The sequence below is a fragment of the Oncorhynchus keta genome, chromosome 10, assembly GCF_023373465.1.
Source record: "Oncorhynchus keta strain PuntledgeMale-10-30-2019 chromosome 10, Oket_V2, whole genome shotgun sequence".
In the NCBI taxonomy this organism is placed as follows: Eukaryota; Metazoa; Chordata; class Actinopteri; order Salmoniformes; family Salmonidae; genus Oncorhynchus; species Oncorhynchus keta.
This window is the reverse complement of record NC_068430.1, coordinates 38842195-38861356: the sequence shown is the minus strand read 5'-3', so window position 1 is coordinate 38861356 and position 19162 is coordinate 38842195. Positions and strand designations below refer to the sequence as shown.

The window sequence follows — 19162 nt, the reverse complement described above, 5'->3', positions numbered from 1 at the left end:
CGTGTTCGTTTCTAATATGGGACTCATGGTTTCTCTTTATTGTGTGAGACAATAATGAACTAATGATGAAGAAAGAAGGAGCATAACCTTTCCTCATTCAATGTCAATGACACACAAATACACATGTTTGTTTTACTATCATTGTGGGGGCCTAATTCTAACCCTAATTGTAAACCTAACCCCTAAGCCTAAAATAGTATTTTTCCATATGGGGAGTAGCAAAATGTCCCAGCTTGTCAGATTTGTCTTTGTTTTACTCTCCTTGTGAGGACTTATGGTCTCCACAAGGATAGTGAAACTAAAAAATACACACACACACACAGACAGACACGGTATCAGCAGCTTAGCGGGAGAGATGTGGAAGGAGGGAGGTGGTGAATAAGCTGTTGCTACCCCAATCCTTGCTGATTTTAAAAGGGGGGTGAAGGGAGCCGTTCTGGAGGGAGATGGAGCTATTGTGACTGCCAAGGAGAGAGAAAGGGGAGAGGGTAAATAGAGCCTTCCCTCTCTTGTCGTCTACCTTTTTCCAGCTCCTTTTTTTCCTTCCCTTTTCTCCTGCATTCCTCTCCTCTCTTCCACCTTTAGCTACCCTCCTTTCTGTTCGGATCCCCTCTCTCATCCTCACATCCCCTCCCTTTTCTGTGCCCCAAGATTTATCATCACCCATTCAGTTTGTTTTCAAACCACCGTATACCCTCCCCCTCACACTCTCGTGTTCATTTTTATCCTTTCCTCCTCTCTCTCTCTCTTTCCTCCCTCGCTCTCCCCTTTCATTCATCAGTATGACGTCTGTGGATTTTTTCATCACCTTTCTTCCTCCATTGCATCATCGCTTGCTCCCTCTTTCCTGAAGGGGAGGGGGAGAGAAGAAGGGCGAGAGAGAGGGAGAGTGGGAACTGCAAAGGAGATTGCCTTAAGAAGGAGAGAGAGAGAGAGAGAGAGAGCAAGGGATGGGTGGGAGGAGGCAGAGGTTTTTGTCTTGGTTTTGTCTGATCCGACATGAGCCACAGAACGTGAGTGCTTGACCGAGAACAGGCATCTCTCACTGGACGCATCACCCTCACCCTTCCACTCAGTCTGCCTGCCTGGAGCTGGGGCTGGAGCTGTGGTAGCGACGGGCTATCAGAGAGGCTAGCAGGCACAGTGGCTCTGATGAGAAGAGGGGCTAAGCTGAGCCGGTGGGCTTGCTCTCTGCCTCACAGACACATTTTATTGACTTGCTAATTGCCTAAGACACTCAGAGGAGAGGATGCAGTGACTGAAGGGCGCGAAGGAACCAACTGTACAGAAGAGCGTTACAGGCAGTGGAACAGTGACTGCGTTCTGCCTATCTGACCACCATTTCTGCTTCTCTTTACTGTGGGAATTACAAGAGATGTTTGCAGCCTGCCTTTCATTGATCTGCACAACGTGCATATGTGATTCATGCATGACATTAGTGTGTCTTTGCCTCACATGCAGTCGGAAGTAGACTCTCACCACCACATGCTTTGCAACACGTGAATGATTTCCATATGGATGTTTGTTCTCTTATTTACATTCAAACCTGTTTTTCTCTGCTAGGTCTGCTTAAGCTGTTGTTTACTGTGCTGTCTGGTTTGTCTTTACCACGATACATACCCTTTGGTGTCTGTGACGGTGCTACATTATTTTTAATTTTTTTTGTCAACCAATCAAATGTAATGGGGATATGAAGATTCTGAAGCATACAATGAATATCCTTCACTGGGAGTGAATAAATTATCAGAAGAGAAGCTTACAGGCTGTAGACTGACTTGAGGCATTTCATCTTGTGTTATTTTGTGGAGTGGGGAACTACGTAGTACAGTCTTGTTGGAAAAATGGACCAGGCTCATTTGTTGACTCTTGCATAATTCCAGACTACCCAGTGTCAAACATCAAGATCGAGGAAAGCAATCTCAGATCCCTGGCATTGGGCTGTAGAATTAATCTTTCATATGGAGAGAGAAAGGGGAAAAGAAAGAGGACTGTGAATGAACCTGTGGAGGAGACCAGTGATCAGCAAAGAGAAGGTGACAAGGGGATTACAGGAAGGATTAAATAAAGTACACTCTAGATTTAAGTAACTCAGCCTTGTTAAGTATGCTCCGCTAATTCCAGGTAGCTCCTACCACCTCTTGACAAAGTTACCATTCACCCACATCAGACGTATCCCTACGCCAGTTAGTTTGACAGTACCTTCTGACTGTTTTCTGGTCTGCTGTTGTCTCTCTGGTGAAGCCTCCAGCTGTGGGTTGCCATGCCTGTTCCCTGCGGGTCTGTCTGGGTCAGAGTGTGGGCTCTGCCGCTGCTCTGAGGTCGGTCTGCCTCCCTGTTTGCCAGCCTGCCGCCCCTATGAGCCAAACAGGCACCCTACCAAGGCGCACCACCTACCTCATCTCCCTCACCCTGGTCAAGGTCGAGGCGGTAGGGGGTGATGGAAGGGCCACTGGGCCCCAGCCACAGCTAGCCCTGTCCCTAGGGAGAGGAGGTGTGGGGGGCCCTGGGTATGAGGAGGATGAGGAGCTGAGCAGGACCACTGAGGATGAGGGAGGACACTTGTGTGCCGTGGGGGAGGGAGAGGGGGACACAGAAATGGAGGAAGATGAGCAGGAGGACATTAGCTTTGGGGGGCCTGTTCAGGAGCGGGGGAAGCCTGAGATGAGGGAGAAAGAGAGTCGTGGGCCAGGCTCCTCAAAAGATATCACATTGGGGATTAAGAGCAAGGCGTCTCCCCTCTTACCGAAGAACATGAAAGATCAAGTGAAGGGGCTTGCAGGGGTGTCAGGTGTCCCCTCAGAGGCAGGGCTGAGGAGAGAGGGAACCCGTCCTAAAACCGAACTCTACAGGGAGCCGCCCATGCTGTTTCCAAGGGGCGAGGAGGGGATGGGCGACCCAAGCAGCACCCTCTGCCGAGTCAGCGTGCCCATCACTGTCCCTCCCAGGTTTACCCATCGACCCGACGTCCTGATGAGGTCACATGCCGGGGGGGGGGCTGTAAGCCGGCGGGAGTTGAGGGAAGCCGATCAGAGTATGCCTCCATCTGCCAAGAGTCTGGACCGCAAAGACAACCGTATAGGGGATCGGTCGCCTATGATAGGTGCTGCGGCCGCCCTAGGGCCTTACCGAGCGTCCTGGGCAGACAGTGACGGCAGGACCACCCTCCTTCACCAGGGGGTCCCAGTGGGGGGAGGGTTTACAGGCGTGGTGACTAGGGAAAGCCCCCAAGGGGACAGGCTGAAGACAGGCTCCACCTCCCTGCCAGCTCAACCCACCACCACCCAGGTGTCCAAGCCGGCAAGGAAGGGCAAGAGCCGTACCCTGGACAACAGTGACCTGCACTCTCTTTCTGAGGACTTGAAGAAGGGGAAGGATGGCAAGGGCCAGGGTCAGGGAGGAACCACCCAGCGCGCCCGCGACCGCAAGATGCTCAAGTTCATCAGTGGGATCTTCACAAAGAGTACGCCTGCGCCTCCCAGCTCCAACACAACGCTCCCTATTTACACACCCATACAGAGGGGTTCTAGTGAGGAGGAAGGTAAGATATCGCCCACATCCACCTCCCCATAGTTCACCCCAACCAGGTCTAGCTGCATTTTCCATTTCATTTCAGATTTTTCACTACTGGATGCGGCAGGCTACCATCTTACTCCAATGATTTACATTTTTTTTTGCCTGTAACATTGGTTAATATAAGATTTAAACCCCATACCCTTCTCCCAACTAGAGTGATGTCGATTGCATTGCTATTCCACAGTAGAGTGTATATAGCCTTGGGCTACCCTTCTGAAAAAAACAGCATATTCCAGCATAGGCTGGTGACCAACCTTCTTTGTGTTTTCTGCTGGTGACCAACCTTGGTTGTGTTTTTGCTGGTGACCAACCTTGGTTGTGTTTTTGCTGGTGACCAACCTTGGTTGTGTTTTTCCTGGTGACCAACCTTGGTTGTGTTTTTCCTGGTGACCAACCTTGGTTGTGTTTTTCCTGGTGACCAACCTTGGTTGTGTTTTTCCTGGTGACCAACCTTGGTTGTGTATTTCCTGGTGACCAACCTTGGTTGTGTTTTTCCTGGTGACCAACCTTGGTTGTGTTTTTCCTGGTGACCAACCTTTGTTGTGTTTTTCCTGGTGACCAACCTTGGTTGTGTTTTTCCTGGTGACCAACCTTGGTTGTGTTTTTAGAAAAGTTTAGAAAAATGTGTTATTTGTGAAGAAAAATCTAAATTAATTAATCAATCAATGTAATGCAAAAACAGATATAGAAACAAACAATTGAAAAAAATCTAACTGCAATAGAGCATGATGGGCGTGCTTTTGCAGACCAGCTTAACCAACTAGACCATACTGGACCAGCATACACAGCATATACTCTAAAAAAGGTTATTGAGGTGTTCTTTGTCAGGGGTGAGAGTGATATTGTACATCTTTATTACCAAGAACATACAGTGCATTCAGAAAGTATTCAGACCCCTTGACTTTTTCCACATCTTGTTGCTGTAACGTAGACACGGAGTCAGGAAGCAGGTGCAGTTAGTGAGTTTAATGATAATGGACATGGAAAATCACAAATCAAGAGAAGCGTCTGACATGGAAATACAAACAATACTACCTGATGACTGACAAAACAGTGTGCTAGATAAATGGTAAGTAATGAAGTCCAGGGGTGACTGATGATAGGGCGCAGGTGTGCGTAAAGATGGGTTGCCAGGACTGGTGGTTAGTAGACCGGTGGCGTCGAGTGCCAGAGCAGGAGAGTGGCAGTAGACGTAACAGAACCTCCACCCCCGCCCCCCGCAGGACGACACCGGCCAGGGGGACTGGCCCGAGCGCGAGGAGCTGGCCGGTCCGGATGGCGAAGGTGGATATCTTGGATGATGTTGGGATCTAGAATGTCGTCCAATGGAATCCGACACTGCTCCTTTAGAACGTACCCCTCTGTCCACCAGGTACTGGAGGACACCCCCACGACATCGGGAGTCCAGGAGGGATCTGAATGCATAGGCAGGGCTCCCCTCGATGTCTAAGGGAGGCGGAGGGGTGTCGTGGGGGACTGCATCAGCCAGAGGACCAGGAACCACAGGCCCTGAGGAGGGAAACCTGAAAAGATGGTGAGATTCAGTAGTGAGTGGGTTGTAATCTGTAAATGACCTCATTGACCATCCAGAGGACCTTGAACAGCCCCACAAACCGAGGACTTCTTACAGGGCAGGCGGAGCGGAAGGTTCCTGGTAGAGAGCCCGACGCGATCACCAGGGTGGCGCCTCTCTGCAGTGACAATCCGACTGCTCTTTCTGACAGCGTACGGCGTGCTGGAGTCTCACATGGGAATCGTTCCATACCACTTCTGTGCGCCTGATCCACTCGTTCACAGCAGGAGCTTAGGTCTGGCTCGGACTAAAGACAGGAACATCTCCCGAATCGTTGAGACAGGACAGGGCATCGGCTTTTATGTATTTTTTACCTGGGTGATATGTCAGCGTGAAATCAAGTCTGGTGAAGAAAAGGCCCACCTGTCTTGGTTCAGGTTCCAAGTCGCCTCACTGTCCGTATGTACAGTGGGGCAAAAAAGTATTTAGTCAGCCACCAATTGTGCAAGTTCTCCCACTTAAAAAGATGAGAGGCCTGTAATTTTCATCATAGGTACACTTCAACTATGACAGACAAAATGAGAAAAGAAATCCAGAAAATCACATTGTAGGATTTTGAATGAATTTATTTGCAAATTATGGCTTGTAGGCCTGTTGTCTGGTGACAGGACTGGCAAAAAGTGCTCTTCACTGATGGGTCGCGGTTTTGTCTCACCAGGGGTGATGGTCGGATTGACATTTATCGTCGAAGGAACGAGCGTCACACCGAGGCATGTACTCTGGAGCAGGATCGATTTGGAGGTGGAGGGTCTGTCATGGTCTGGGGCGGTGTGTCACAGCATCATCGGACTGAGCTTATCATTGCAGGCAATCTCAATGCTGTGCGTTACAGGGAAGACATCTTCCTCCCCCACGTGGTACCCTTCCTGCAGGCTCATCCTGACATGACCCTCCAGCATGACAATGCCACCAGCCATACTGCTCGTTCTGTGTGTGATTTCTTAAAGACAGGAATGTCAGTGTTCTGCCATGGCCATCGAAGAGCCCAGATCTCTATCCCATTGAGCACGTCTGGGACCTGTTGGATCGGAGGGTGAAGGCTAGGGCCATTCCCCCCCAGAAAAGTCTGGGATGCTGCAGGTGCCTTAGTGGAGGAGCGGGGTAACATCTCACAGCAAGAACTGGCAAATCTAGTGCAGTCCATGAGGAGGCGATGCACTGCAGTACTTAATGCAGCTGGTGGCCACACCAGATACTGACTGTTACTTTTGATTTTGACCCCCCCTTTGTTCAGGGACACATTATTCCATTTCTGTTAGTCACATGTCTGTGGAACTTGTTCAGTTTATGTCTCAGTTGTTGAATCTTATGTTCATACAAATATTTACACATGTTAAGTTTGCTGAAAATGAATGCAGTTGACAGTGAGAGGATGTTTCTTTTTTTGATGAGTTTGTGTTCCTTTGTCCAGATGGAAATGGATGTTGGAGCGGTATGCAAATTGGGGTGGGTCTAGGATTTCTAGGATAATGGTGTTGATGTGGGCCATGACCAGCCTTTCGAAGCACTTGATGGCTACAGACGTGAGTGCTATGGGTCAATAGTCATTCAGGCAGGTTACCTTAGTGTTGTTGGGAACAGGCACGATGGTGGTCAGCTTAAAACATGTTGGTATTACAGACAGGGAGAGGTTGAAATTGTCAGTGAAGACACTTGCCAGTTGGTCAGCGCATGCTCACAGTACACGTCCTGGTAATCTGTCTGGCCCCGCGGCCTTATGAATGTTGACCTGTTTAAAGGTCTTACTCACATCGGCTGCGGAGAGCGTGATCACACAGTCTTCCTGAACAGCTGGTGCTCTCATGTTTCAGTGTTATTTGCCTCGAAGCGAGCATAGTAGTAGTTTAGCTCGTCTGGTAGGCTCGTGTCACTGGGCAGCTCTCGGCTGTGCTTCCCTTTGTAGTCTGTAATAGTTTGCAAGCCCTGCCACATCCGACGAGCGTCAGCGCCGGTGTAGTACGATTCGATCTTAGTCTTGTAATGATGCTTTGCCTGTTTGATGGTTCGTCGGAGGGCATAGCAGGATTTCTTCTAAGCTTCCGGGTTAGAGTCCCGCTCCCTGAAAGTGGCAGCTCTAGCCTTTAGCTCAGTGCAGATGTTGCCTGTAATCCATGGCTTCTGGTTGGGGTACGTATGGTCACTGTGGGGACGACGTCATCGATGCGTGTTTGATGGAGCCAATGACTGATGTAGTGTACTCCTCAATGCCATTGGAGGAATCCCGGGAACATATTCCAGTCTGTACTAGCAAAACATTCCTATAGCTTAGCATCAGCTTCATCTGACCACTTTTTTATTGATTGAGTCACTGGGGCTTACTTTTTACATTTTTCTTGTAATCAGGAGGATAGCATTATGGTCAGATTTGCCAAATGGAGGGCTAGGGAGAGCTTTGTATATGTCTCTGTGTTTGGAGTAAAGGTGGTCCAGAGTTTTTAAAAATAATTTAAAAAAAAATCTTCCCCTCTGTTTGCACATTTAACATGCTGATAGAAATTGGGTAAAAACAGATTTAAGTTTCCCTGCATTAAAGTCCCCAGCTACTGGGAGCGCCGCCTCTAGGTGAGCGTTTCCTTGTTTGCTTATGGCAGAATACAGCTCATTCAATGCTGTCTTAGTGCCAGCCTCAGTCTGTGGTGGTATGTAAACAACTATGAAAAATACAGATGAAAACTCTCTAGGTATTTAGTGTAATCTACAGCTTTTCATGAGATACTCTACCCCAGTCAAACATTAAGAAATTGCTTGAAACTTCCTTAGTTATAGTGCACCAGCTGTTATTTACAAAAATACATAGTCCACCGCCCCTAGGCTTACCAGACGCTGCTGTTCTATCCTGCTGGTACAGCGTATAACCAGCCAGCTGTATGTTGATAGTGTCTTCAGCCACGACTCTGTGAAGCTTAAGATATTACAGGTTTGAATATCCCGTTGGTAGTTTAATCTTCTTTTTTCCCCTTTTTTTCCACCTTCATTTAACCAGGTAGGCTAGTTGAGAACAAGTTCTCATTTACAACTGCGACCTGGACAAGATAAAGCAAAGCAGTGTGACACAAACAGCAACACAGAGTTACACATGGAATAAACAAACATACAGTCAATAATACAATAGAAAAAGTTTATATACAGTGTATGAAAATGAGGTAGGATAAGTCAGGTAAGGCAATAAATAGGCCATAGTGGTGAAACAATATAGCAATTAAACCCTGGAGTGATAGATGTGCAGAAAATGAATGTGCAAGTAGAGATACTGGGGTGCAAAGGAGCCAAATAAATAACAGTATGGGGATGAGGTAGTTGGATGGGATATTTACAGATGGCCTATGTACAGGTGCAGTGAGCTGCTCTGACAGCTGTTGCTAAAGTTAGTGAGGGAGATAAGAGTCTCCAGCTTCAGTGATTTTTGCAGTTTGTTTCAGTCATTGGCAGCAGAGAACTGGAAGGAGGGGCTGCCAAAAGAGGAATTGGCTTTGGGGGTGACCAGTGAAATATACCTGCTGGAGTGCGTGCTACGAGTGGGTGCTGCTTTGGTGACCAGTGAGCTGAGATAATGCGGGGCTTTACCTAGCAAAAACTTATAGATGACCTGGAGCCAGTGGGGTTTGGCGATGAATATGTAGCGAGTGCCAGCCAACGTGAGCATTCAGGTCGCAGTGGTGGGTAGTATATGGGGCTTTGGTGACAAAAAGGATGGCACTGTGATAGACTGTATCTAATTTGCTGAGGAGAGTGTTGGAGGCTATTTTGTAAATGACATCGCTGAAGTCAAGGATTGGTAGGATAGTCAGTTTTACGAGGGTATGTTTGGCAGCATGAGTGAAGGATGCTTTGTTGCGAAATAGGAAGCCGATTCTAGATTTAATCTTGGATTGGAGATGCTTAGTTGTGAGTCTGGAAGGAGAGTTTACAGTCTAACCAGACACCTAGGTATTTGTAGTTGTCCACATATTCTAAGTCGGAACCGTCCAGAGTAGTGATGCTGGACGGGCGGGTAGGTGCAGGCAACGATCAGTTGAATAGCATGCATTTAGTTTAACTTGCATTTAAGAGCAGTTGGAGGCCACGGAAGGAGAGTTGAATGGCATTGAAGTTTGTCTGGAGCTTAGTTAGCACAGTGTCCAAAGAGGGCCAGAAGTATATAGAATGGTGTCGTCTGCGTAGAGGTGGATCAGGGAATCACCAGCAGCAAGAGCGACATCATTGATGTATACAGAGAAAAGAGTCAGCCTGAGAATTGAACCCTGTGGCACCCCCATAGAGACTGCCAGAGGTCTGGACAACAGGCCCTCCGATTTGACACACTGAACTCTATCTGAGAAGTAGTTGGTGAACCAGGCGAGGCAGTCATTTGAGAAACCAAGGCTGTTAAGTCTGCCGATGAGAGAATGTGGTGATTGACAGAGTCGAAAGCCTTGGCCAGGTCGATGAATACAGCTGCACAGTAATGTCTCTTATTGATGGCGGTTATGATATCGTTTAGGACCTTGAGCGTGGTTGAGGTGCAACCATGACCAGCTCGGAAGCCAGATTGTATAGCGGAGAAGGTATGGTGGAATTCGAAATGGTCGGTTATCTGTTTGTTAACTTGGCTTTTGAAGACCTTAGAAAGGCAGGGTAGGATAGATATAGGTCTAGAATGTCTCCCCTTTGAAGAATAATAAAATGCTAATTAATTACTTAAAAATCATACAATGTGATTTTCTGGATTTTTGTTTTAGATTCCGTCTCTCACAGTTGAAGTGTACCTATGATAAAAATCACAGACCTCTTCATGCTTTGTAAGTAGGAAAACCTGCAAAATTGGCAGTGTATCAAATACTTGTTCTCCCCACTGTAAGTGTCACATTATCTCGGTGTATATATACACCTGTTCTGAAAGGCCCCAGAGTCTGCAACACCACTAAGCAAGCAGCACCATGAAGACCAAAGAGCTCTCCAAACAGGTCAGGGGCAAAGATTTGGAGATGTACAGATCAGGGTTGAGTTATAAAAAAATATCAGAAACTTTGAACATCCCACAGAGCACCATTTTTAAAAATCTGTTTATAACATTTTTTTAAAAGAATATGGCACCACAACAAATCTGCAAAGAGGGCCACCCACCAAAACTCATTTACCAGGCAAGGAGGGCATTAATCAGAGAGGTAACAAAGAGACCAAAGACAACCTTGAAGAAGCTGCAAAGCTCCACAGCGGAGATTGGAGTATCTGTCCATAGGACCACTTTAAGCCGTACACTCCACAGAGCTAGGCTTTACGTAAGACTGGCCAGAAAAAAGCCATTGCTTCAAGAAAAAAATAAGCAAACACGTTTGGTGTTCACCAAAAGTTTGTGGGAGACTCTCCAAACATATGGAAGAAGGTACTCTGGTCAGATGAGTCTAAAATTGAGCTTTTTGGCTATCACTGAAAACGCTATTTCTGGCGCAAACCCAACATCTCTCATCACCCGAGAACACCATCCACACAGTGAAGAATGGTGGTGGCAGCATCAAGTTGTGAGGATGTTTTTCATCGGCAGGGACTGGGAAACTGGTCAGAATTGAGGGAATGATGGATGGTGCTAAATACAGGGAAATTCTTGAGGGAACCCTTTTTCAGTCTTCCAGAGATTTGAGACTGAGACAGCGGTTCACCTTCCAGCAGGACAATGACCCTAAACATTCTGCTAAAGCAGCACTCGAGTGGTTTAAGGGGAAACATTTAAATGTCTTGGAATGGCAGAGTCAAAACCCAGAACTCGATCCAATTGAAAATCTGTGGTATGACTTAAATATTGCTGTACACCAGCAGAACCCATTCAATTTGAAAGAGCTGGAGCAGTTTTGCCTTGAAGAATGGGAAAAAAATCCCAGGGGCTGGATGTGCCAAGCTTATAGAGACATACTCCAGGAGACTTGCAGCTGTAATTGCTGCAAAAGGTGGCTCTACAAAGTATTATCTTTGGGGGGTGAATAGTTATGCACGCTCAAGTTCTGTTTTTTTGGTCTTATTTCTTGTTTGTTTCGCAATAAAACATATTTTTAATCTTCAAAGTGGTAGGCATTGTGTGTAAATCAAATGATATAAACCCCTCAAAAATCTATTTTAATTCCAGGTTGTAAGGCAACAAAATAAGAAAAATGCCAAGGGGGTAAATACATTTGCAAGCCACTGTAAAGGTAGCCTAGTGGTTAGAGCGTTGGGCCAGTAACTGAAAGGTTGCTGGATCGAATCCCTGAGTTGACAATGTAAAATCTGTCGTTCAGCCCCTGAGCAAGGCAGATAATCCACTGTTCCCTGGGCACTGAAGACGTGGACCTCTCTGATTCAGAGGGGTTGAGAAGGCACGTTGAAGGTATTCAGCTGTACAACTGACTAGGTATCCCCCTTTCCCTTTAAATTAATTCCATTCATGAAAACGCATTTTTTTAAATTCTGGGCTATTTTCAATGTTGGAATTATATTTAGTTAACTCAGTAGATAATAATATCCATATCATCAATACAAAATGTTGACATTGGAGCATTTCAGCCCTCAGCATTAGCTAGGTTTCCATCCAATTGGCGACAGATTTTCATGCGAATATTCTAAAATCTGCCATAAAAACAATATGTGCATTTTCCCAGAAGATATGTGTTTCCATCATATTTAATTTTTGCAGATAAAAGGCTGTGGGAAATGACGAGTGAGATGGGTTTCCATCGCATTTTCAACTGTACTGATGTTTTTTCTCAACAAAACAATGTTGTGTTTAATAGCGAGTGTGCCAACTCTGGTATTGGCACGTGCGCTCTAGCCAACAGCTCACAGATGCAGTGTGTGTCAAATCAAATCAAATTTGATTTGTCACATACACATGGTTATCAGATGTTAATGCGAGTGTAGCGAAATGCTTGTGCTTCTAGTTCCGACAATGCAGTAATAACCAACGAGTAATCTAACCTAATCTAGCCTACATGAGATTATTATGGACATAAGAGCGCTATTATTTGCATTTGTCAAGCTGCAGCCAAGCAGCGATGATCATGTCACCAGAATAGGAGCATCAAGCTCATCACTGCACTTTCACCACCCTGTGAAGTTCATCATAATTTACTTAATCGGTAGTCTAATAAACTGCATGCTTTCCCGACTAGTCGTATTGGGAAGATCACGCAACATGTCATTGCGTGACTCCAAGTCTACCTCGATATGATGGTTATTAAATCAATATTTGCGCATAAAAGCGTTTCCACCGACATTTCTCACATAATTAATTTTAACGAAACAAAACGATTACAATGATGTATAACTAAAGCAAGATAGACCACTGCCTGTCGTTTCTTATTTGAACAAATTAGTCATAGTGGGCAGAACATTCAAGGACGTGGGCAGAGTCTAGCACACGCTAGCAAGATCCTATTGGCGAGTTCTAGCATCTATCAGCATATTTTCGTTAAGGAACGGCTACTCTGAAGTGCGTGTGTGCAATAACTCAATTCCCTTTGCAATAACTCAATTCGCCTTTGCACTCCTACACAGCGCATTGAAAAAAAACTTGCGAATTGTAAAGTCTCCAAAACTTAGTTAACTCTGTTCTTAGCAGATTCTAGTTTTGGTAACTGAAAACTGTATTGAGAGCAAATGTTTAATTGATTAGAAAATGTGCAGAATGTCGGCTAATATCGATCTGGTTCCATCTTGTCCCACTGTCCGCCATGGGCTTCCTCTCACTACCATATTTGGTAGTGAGTGGAAACGCCAAGCGGATGCTTCACCTTTATACATCCAGTGAAAGAACAATGAGACAGATATTTCTGTGATTACACCTTCTGTAGCGTATTTTGTTGACATTTGCAAAGTTTACCGACAAATGTTTAGTTTCCATCAGGCTTGTTATGACATTTGGTATCCAACATGTACTTTACTCACATAAAAAGGTTGGATGGAAACCTGGTTAGTGTCAATCATTTATCTTCCAGCATTTTCAGTGTTTTATGTGGGCTCTAGTGTGCGTAGCCTATGTTTGAATGTGTCTCAGTTACAATTGTATGAATGTGTTCACACTGCTGTATGTATGATAGCGTTTGTTGTGCGAAGACCCAGGCAATTTATGAAAGAAGGGTTGCCATGGCAACAGCAAGCGACAAGATGCTATTTGGCCGGTGACGCTGGAGAGAGAAGGGAGGGTTAGAAAGAGAGAGGGAATTAAGGGGGGGATGGAGAGAGGGAGTGACTGATAGACAGATTGAAAGAAAAGGGGTAAGGGATTTTCATCTCCCCTCAGAGTGAAAGTGGAAGGAAGTGGTGGTGGCTGTGTTACCAGGTGTGGCCGGTGCGCAAAGCACAGGCAGTATATAATGTGTGCCTGTGGAGGCTCCCTCAATGGGGGTGTGTGTCCAGGGAGAAGGGATTCAGTGTATGAGGGATCACATTGTCTGACTGGATTTGACTTCAACACTGCTTTACTCAGACCTCCAAAGACCCTTTTGATTGAGTCAGTGTCATAGTTTGTGTGGCCGTATGTGTATGATGATTGCCTGTTGCCCAAATCAGGAATCGGTTCTCTGGATAGAGGAACTGTTATACACGATGTATGCATGTGTGCATTGCAGAATCTGCTTGTTAATGTTTTTATTTCCCATCCATCACTCCAGTCTTCTTTAGTATATTGACATGTGTTTAAGTGCCTGTGTTGTGTGGGGCTATGTTCCAAATGGCACCCTATTCCCTGCACTACTTTTGAACAGGGTGCCATTTGGGAGGCAGCCTGGGTCTCTGGTAGACAGTCTGGCCTTGGGGTGTCTAGTGCACAAAGGTAGCTAGTCTCGTCCTGGAGTGCACACTGGTACATGTACAACCCTCAACCTATCTCAAAACCTTGTCTGCCTCTCAACTGGCTCCCTATACCCTATGGGTCCTGTTTTAAAATGTGTGCACTACATAGGGAATAGGGGTGCCATTTGAGATTGACACAAATCCACGTAAAGGATCGTCACATTCATTCTACACGTCTGCTCTCCTGCATACTGCATGGCCATTAGTCTTCAGGTCCACATCTGAACAAATGCACTCTTATTGATTGGCTCTGTCACTATGAGGAATGACATTGGCAGATACTTTAAGGATGTGACGGTACCTACTAGTCCTCTTCCTCTCTGCTATGCAGTAGTGTGACTTGACTTAATCCTCTTGGACCCTTTGGTAACAAAGGGTGTCCACCATGGCTCTCCATCTCACTCTTTTCTGTGTGAGGGCTTTTGCAGTCGTGTACAAATAGAAGATTATGTGACTTTGAGAGAAGTCTATAAAGGAACAGATTGAATTGGCAGTCACCTGTTTTGAAGACCCCTTTCTGTGCTTCTCATATATTATTGGACACCTCTGGGAAATTCAGTGAAACCTTTACCTAGAAATCAGAATGCTTGGGGGATATCCTTGTTTTCAGTCCGCTGTGAACACAGAAATGATCTCTCTCTCTCTCTCAAAAGTATACCCCCTTTTTTTTGGGCTTTCAAAAATAAGGTGAAAACTGGGGCTTGTATTGGAATTTTGGATGATTAAAACACAAGGTTGTTTGTTAATCATCTCACATACATGCTCAGGCGCACACACACACACACACACACACACACACACACAAACTGGCACGCTAGCTCTGGGTTCCATCCACAGAGCTGCTAATGAACTTGAGCGTCACCACTGCAGCCCCACTGAGCCTGTGCAATTAATTTGCACTCCTCCTTTGCAGCTCTACCTCATTCTCTCACTCCCTCTCTCCTTCGTCCCTTCCTCCCCTAACTCTATGTTCTGTGCCATCTGGACCTGCGACAGGGCACGTATGGGGGCACACACTGCAGTGGAGGTAGTGGCCACTTGGAACAGCGCGGCACGCCTCACAGCTTCAGAGTGCTGTGATGCACGGTGGCCGGTGACTTTGAAAGTCTCCCCTCCTCTAAGCAGAATTTAGGCAGGAGGCAGACCGGGAGAGGGAACACAGGGTCAATGTCATGATCACATGTGTTAATCAGTCTCGCTTTCTTTCTCTCTCTTATAAACTCAGCAAAAAAAGAAACGTCCCTTTTGCGGGACCCTGTCTTTCAAAGATAATTTAGTAGAAATCCAAATAACTTCACAGATCTTCATCGTAAAGGGTTTAAACACCGTTTCCCATGCTTGTTCAATGAACCATAAACAATTAATGAACATGCACCTGTGGAACGGTCATTATGACACTGACATCTTATAGACAGACGGTAAGCAAATAAAGTCACAGTTATGAAAACTTAGGACATTAAAGAGGCCTTTCTACTGACTGAAAAACACCCAAAGAAAGATGCCCAGGGTCCCTGCTCATATATATATATATATATATATATATATATATAATCTCTCTTCCTCCCTCTCTTTCTGTATACAGCGGCGTGCACTAACAGTCAAGAATGGACCTTCAGTCGAACTGTCCAAGAGCTCCGTCTGGTGAGAGCAGTGTTATCATTATTGTAGTCATTCCAGTAGAATAGGTAATACGCGTAGGCTTGGCTTCAACAAAGACCGTAACAGTGTATTATAATGTACTTTATAAACTGGGTGGTTTGAGCCCTGAATGCTGATTGGCTGACAGCTGTGGTATATCAGACCGTATACCACGGGTATGACAAAACATTTATTTTTACTGCTCTAATTACGTTAGTAACCAGTTTTATAATAGCAATAAGGCATCTCGGGGGTTTCTGGTATATGGCCAATATACCACAGCTGAGGGCTGTACCCAGGCACTCCGCATTGCATTGTGCATAAGAACAGCCCTTAGCCCTGGTATATTGGCCATATACCACAACCCCTCATGCCTTTTTGCTTAAGTATGCTATGATGACGTTAATAGTAGTAGCTGTAGAAGAGTAGGGCAAACATGTCACTCTAATAGAAAGAGTGGGGTAAACGTGTGTGTGTGTGTGTGTGTGTGTGTGTGTGTGTGTGTGTGTGTGTGTGTGTGTGTGTGTGTGTGTGTGTGTGTGTGTGTGTGTGTGTACCCAGGGGGTGTTGGGAGGTCTCCGCAGTGGAAAGTCAGCCTTGGTCCACAGACACATGACCGGGAGCTACCTCCCCCTGGAGAACCCAGATGGTGAGTTTGACATCATCTCCACACAGACAAACTGTGCTGTGTACTTAAAGGGGCAATCGGCAGTTCAAACAACAGCAAATCATACACCCTGCCAGTGTTTTGGCAAATAGCTGAGGGATGGGTGTGGAAAATGTATCCACTCTCAAATTCATAGTTAGATCTATGGATTCCTGTATAGACAATACTACTAACACAAAGGGCTTCTTGTAATGATCTTGGCCTCTCTCCTCTCTCACGCTTTCTCTCTCTCTCTCTCTCTCGCTCTTTCTCTTGTTCTCTCTGTCTCTCAGAGGGCAGGTATAAGAAGGAGGTTCTGGTTGATGGTAACAGTCACATGTTGCTGATCAGGGAGGAGACAGGACCCCCAGATGCACAGGTAGGTGGAGGCTTTACTGACTACAGACTGAGTAGTGAGTCTCCTTTAAAACACAGAGTTGACAGGTGTTCACTCTGACACAGTGAAATTAACCTATACGTTCTCCTTGTACTCGCTCTATTTCACTCCTTCTCTCCCAATTTGTCTACCTCCTTTTCCCTCTCCCATCCTCCCCTGCCGTCTCACCCCCTCCCCTCCAGATGGCTAACTGGGTGGACGGGGTCATCCTGGTCTTCAGTCTGGAGAATGAGGCCAGTTTACAGGAAGTGTACAGGAACTATAGCGAGCTGGGCTCTCACCGCAACATTGCTGAGATCCCCTTCATAGTCGTGGGCACCCAAGGTAAGACCCTACGCATACCCAAACAACCCATGTTATTCTAAAGATAACATCATGTGGACTCTATATGGGTTTATGAAGGTTTCCAATTAGATGTAGTGTTGGTGTAGTTTCCCAATGGGGTGTAGTGTTGATGTAACTTGGAATGTAGTGTTTTACATTTTTTTTTTTTAAGTGGACCCCCTTTTTCTCCCCAATTTCGTGGTATCCAATTGTCCCCTCGCTGCAACTCCCATACGGACTCGGGAGTAGCAAAGGTCGAGAGCCATGCGTCCTCCCGAAACACGACCCAGCCAAGCCACACTGTTTCTTGACACAATGCCCGCTTAACCCGGAAGCCAGCCGCACCAATGTGTCGGGGGAAACACTGTAGACCTGGTGACCGTGTCAGCGTGCATTGCGCCCGGCCCGTCACAGGAGTTGCTAGTGCATGATGGGACAAGAACATCCCTGCCGGCCAAACCCTCCCCTAACCCGGACAACGCTCGGCCAATTGTGCACCGTCCCATGGGTCTCCCGGTCGCGGCCGGCAGCGACAGAGCCTGGATTGGAACCAGGATCTCTAGTGACACAGCGATGCAGTGCCTTAGACTACTGCGCCACTCAGAATGCTCTTGGAATGTAGTGTTGATGTAGTTCCTCCTTCCTCCAGATAAAATCACCAGCACCAACCCTCGGGTGATAGAGGACGCCAGGGCCAGACAGCTGTGTTCAGACGTGAGGCGCTGTACCTACTACGAGACTTGCGCTACCTACGGCCTCAACGTCAACCGCGTCTTCACCGAGGGTGAGGACTTGCGCGCATGCACACACACACACACACACACACACACACACACACACACACACACACACACACACACACACACACTGCTCCTTTTCAGTTCTTTCAGTACAATGTTGCTGCTTAACTTGGAATTTGACTGAATCAACCAATTAAATGAATTTCATATTCATCTATAGGAGGATCTAGAAAGATGACGGTCTGACGAGTAGTGTTTGTATTTGTCCTGTGTCTATCTCTCTCTCTCTACCACAGCTGCCCACAAGATCATGGCAGTGAAGAAGCAGGCAGCTCTATTGGCCTCCTGTAAATCCCTGCCCAACTCTCCCAGTCACTCTGGAGGCTCTACGCCAGTGTCAGGAGTCTTTCCTGGGCAGGTACAGCAACAACTTTGGCCTCTAGTCCTCCATACTGGAGATGAGGTACTGGCCCAAATCAATAGGATGTTAATAATGTTGGACTGGTAGTGTTCAGATCAGGGCCTAATCAGATATATAGATTTTGTTTCCATATTTATTTCAGATCTTCAGACATCATTCTTTGCTCTCTGTAATCTCTCACTCTCTCTTTTCAAATTTGTTTCTCTCTCTCTCTCTCAGGCCAGTAATGGTGGTCAGAGCAGTGACTACTCGTCTTCTCTGCCCTCCACCCCAGTGATCAGTCATAAGGAGATCGGTGGGGCAGCAGGCGGGGAGAGGCTGGGCAGCGCCACCCCAGGGTCTGTCCGCAGCGCCTCCAGGCGACGCACCGGCTCCCGCTTCACGGTAACATATACACACGCAAGCACCCCCCACACACACTTTCACATTTACTGACTTTAGTTTCCTCATCGACCAATCCATACCCCTCTCAGGGGCCCTGTGCTTTCTTTGAAATGTACTCTTCTTAGCTCTGTTCATGGATTATAGTCCCTCTCCTTAGCCTCTCTGTCTGTATATTTCTCTCAATCTCTCGCACTCTGTTTTCTCCTGTTAATTGTTGTCGTTTGTCCTGTGCCCTGTTTGCAGGGCCGTAGGGGCAGTGACTCGGAGAGGAGGAGTACAGACAGTAAGACAGGAGACCTGGGCAGTGGACGCTCCATCCCCATTAAACAGGTGGGTGACAGTACATCCTGTATGAGCTGTGTAGAGGGGAACTCACCACAGTCTTTTGGAGCTCACCACAAACAATGAACTAACATCATGGAGCTAGGAGAAGGACTCAACTTACCTTTGAGAATTTCTAGGCTCTTTTGGCTTAAGAGTGACGAACGATAACAAAGAACCGATCAAGAATGTTATCCTTGTCTCCTCTCCTCCACCAGAGTGTCCTGCTGAAGCGCAGTGGCAGCTCCCTCAACAAGGAATGGAAGAAGAAATATGTCACGCTGTCCAACAACGGCATGCTCTCCTATCACTCAAACGTCAATGTGAGTCAATGCACTGACACACA

The 19162-nt window shown here is 46.5% G+C and overlaps 1 protein-coding gene across 6 annotated transcripts in view; it reads left to right on the top strand.

Annotated features, from left to right (window-relative positions):
* The window catches only part of LOC118388179 (arf-GAP with GTPase, ANK repeat and PH domain-containing protein 2-like), a 46225-nt gene that overhangs the window by 11952 nt on the left and 15111 nt on the right, over positions 1–19162 (top strand). For 3 of the 6 annotated variants that reach the window (XM_052526992.1, XM_052526994.1, XM_052526993.1), the window contains exons 2-10: positions 15528–15586; positions 16145–16232; positions 16523–16608; positions 16809–16950; positions 17600–17734; positions 17987–18108; positions 18331–18495; positions 18739–18825; positions 19035–19139. In XM_052526992.1, coding sequence (XP_052382952.1) covers positions 15528–15586; positions 16145–16232; positions 16523–16608; positions 16809–16950; positions 17600–17734; positions 17987–18108; positions 18331–18495; positions 18739–18825; positions 19035–19139 — 989 coding nt within the window. Of the gene's footprint in view, positions 1–801; positions 3539–15527; positions 15587–16144; positions 16233–16522; positions 16609–16808; positions 16951–17599; positions 17735–17986; positions 18109–18330; positions 18496–18738; positions 18826–19034; positions 19140–19162 lie in introns of those variants that run through there. The other 3 variants (XM_052526991.1, XM_052526989.1, XM_052526990.1) reach the window with 3 other exon arrangements.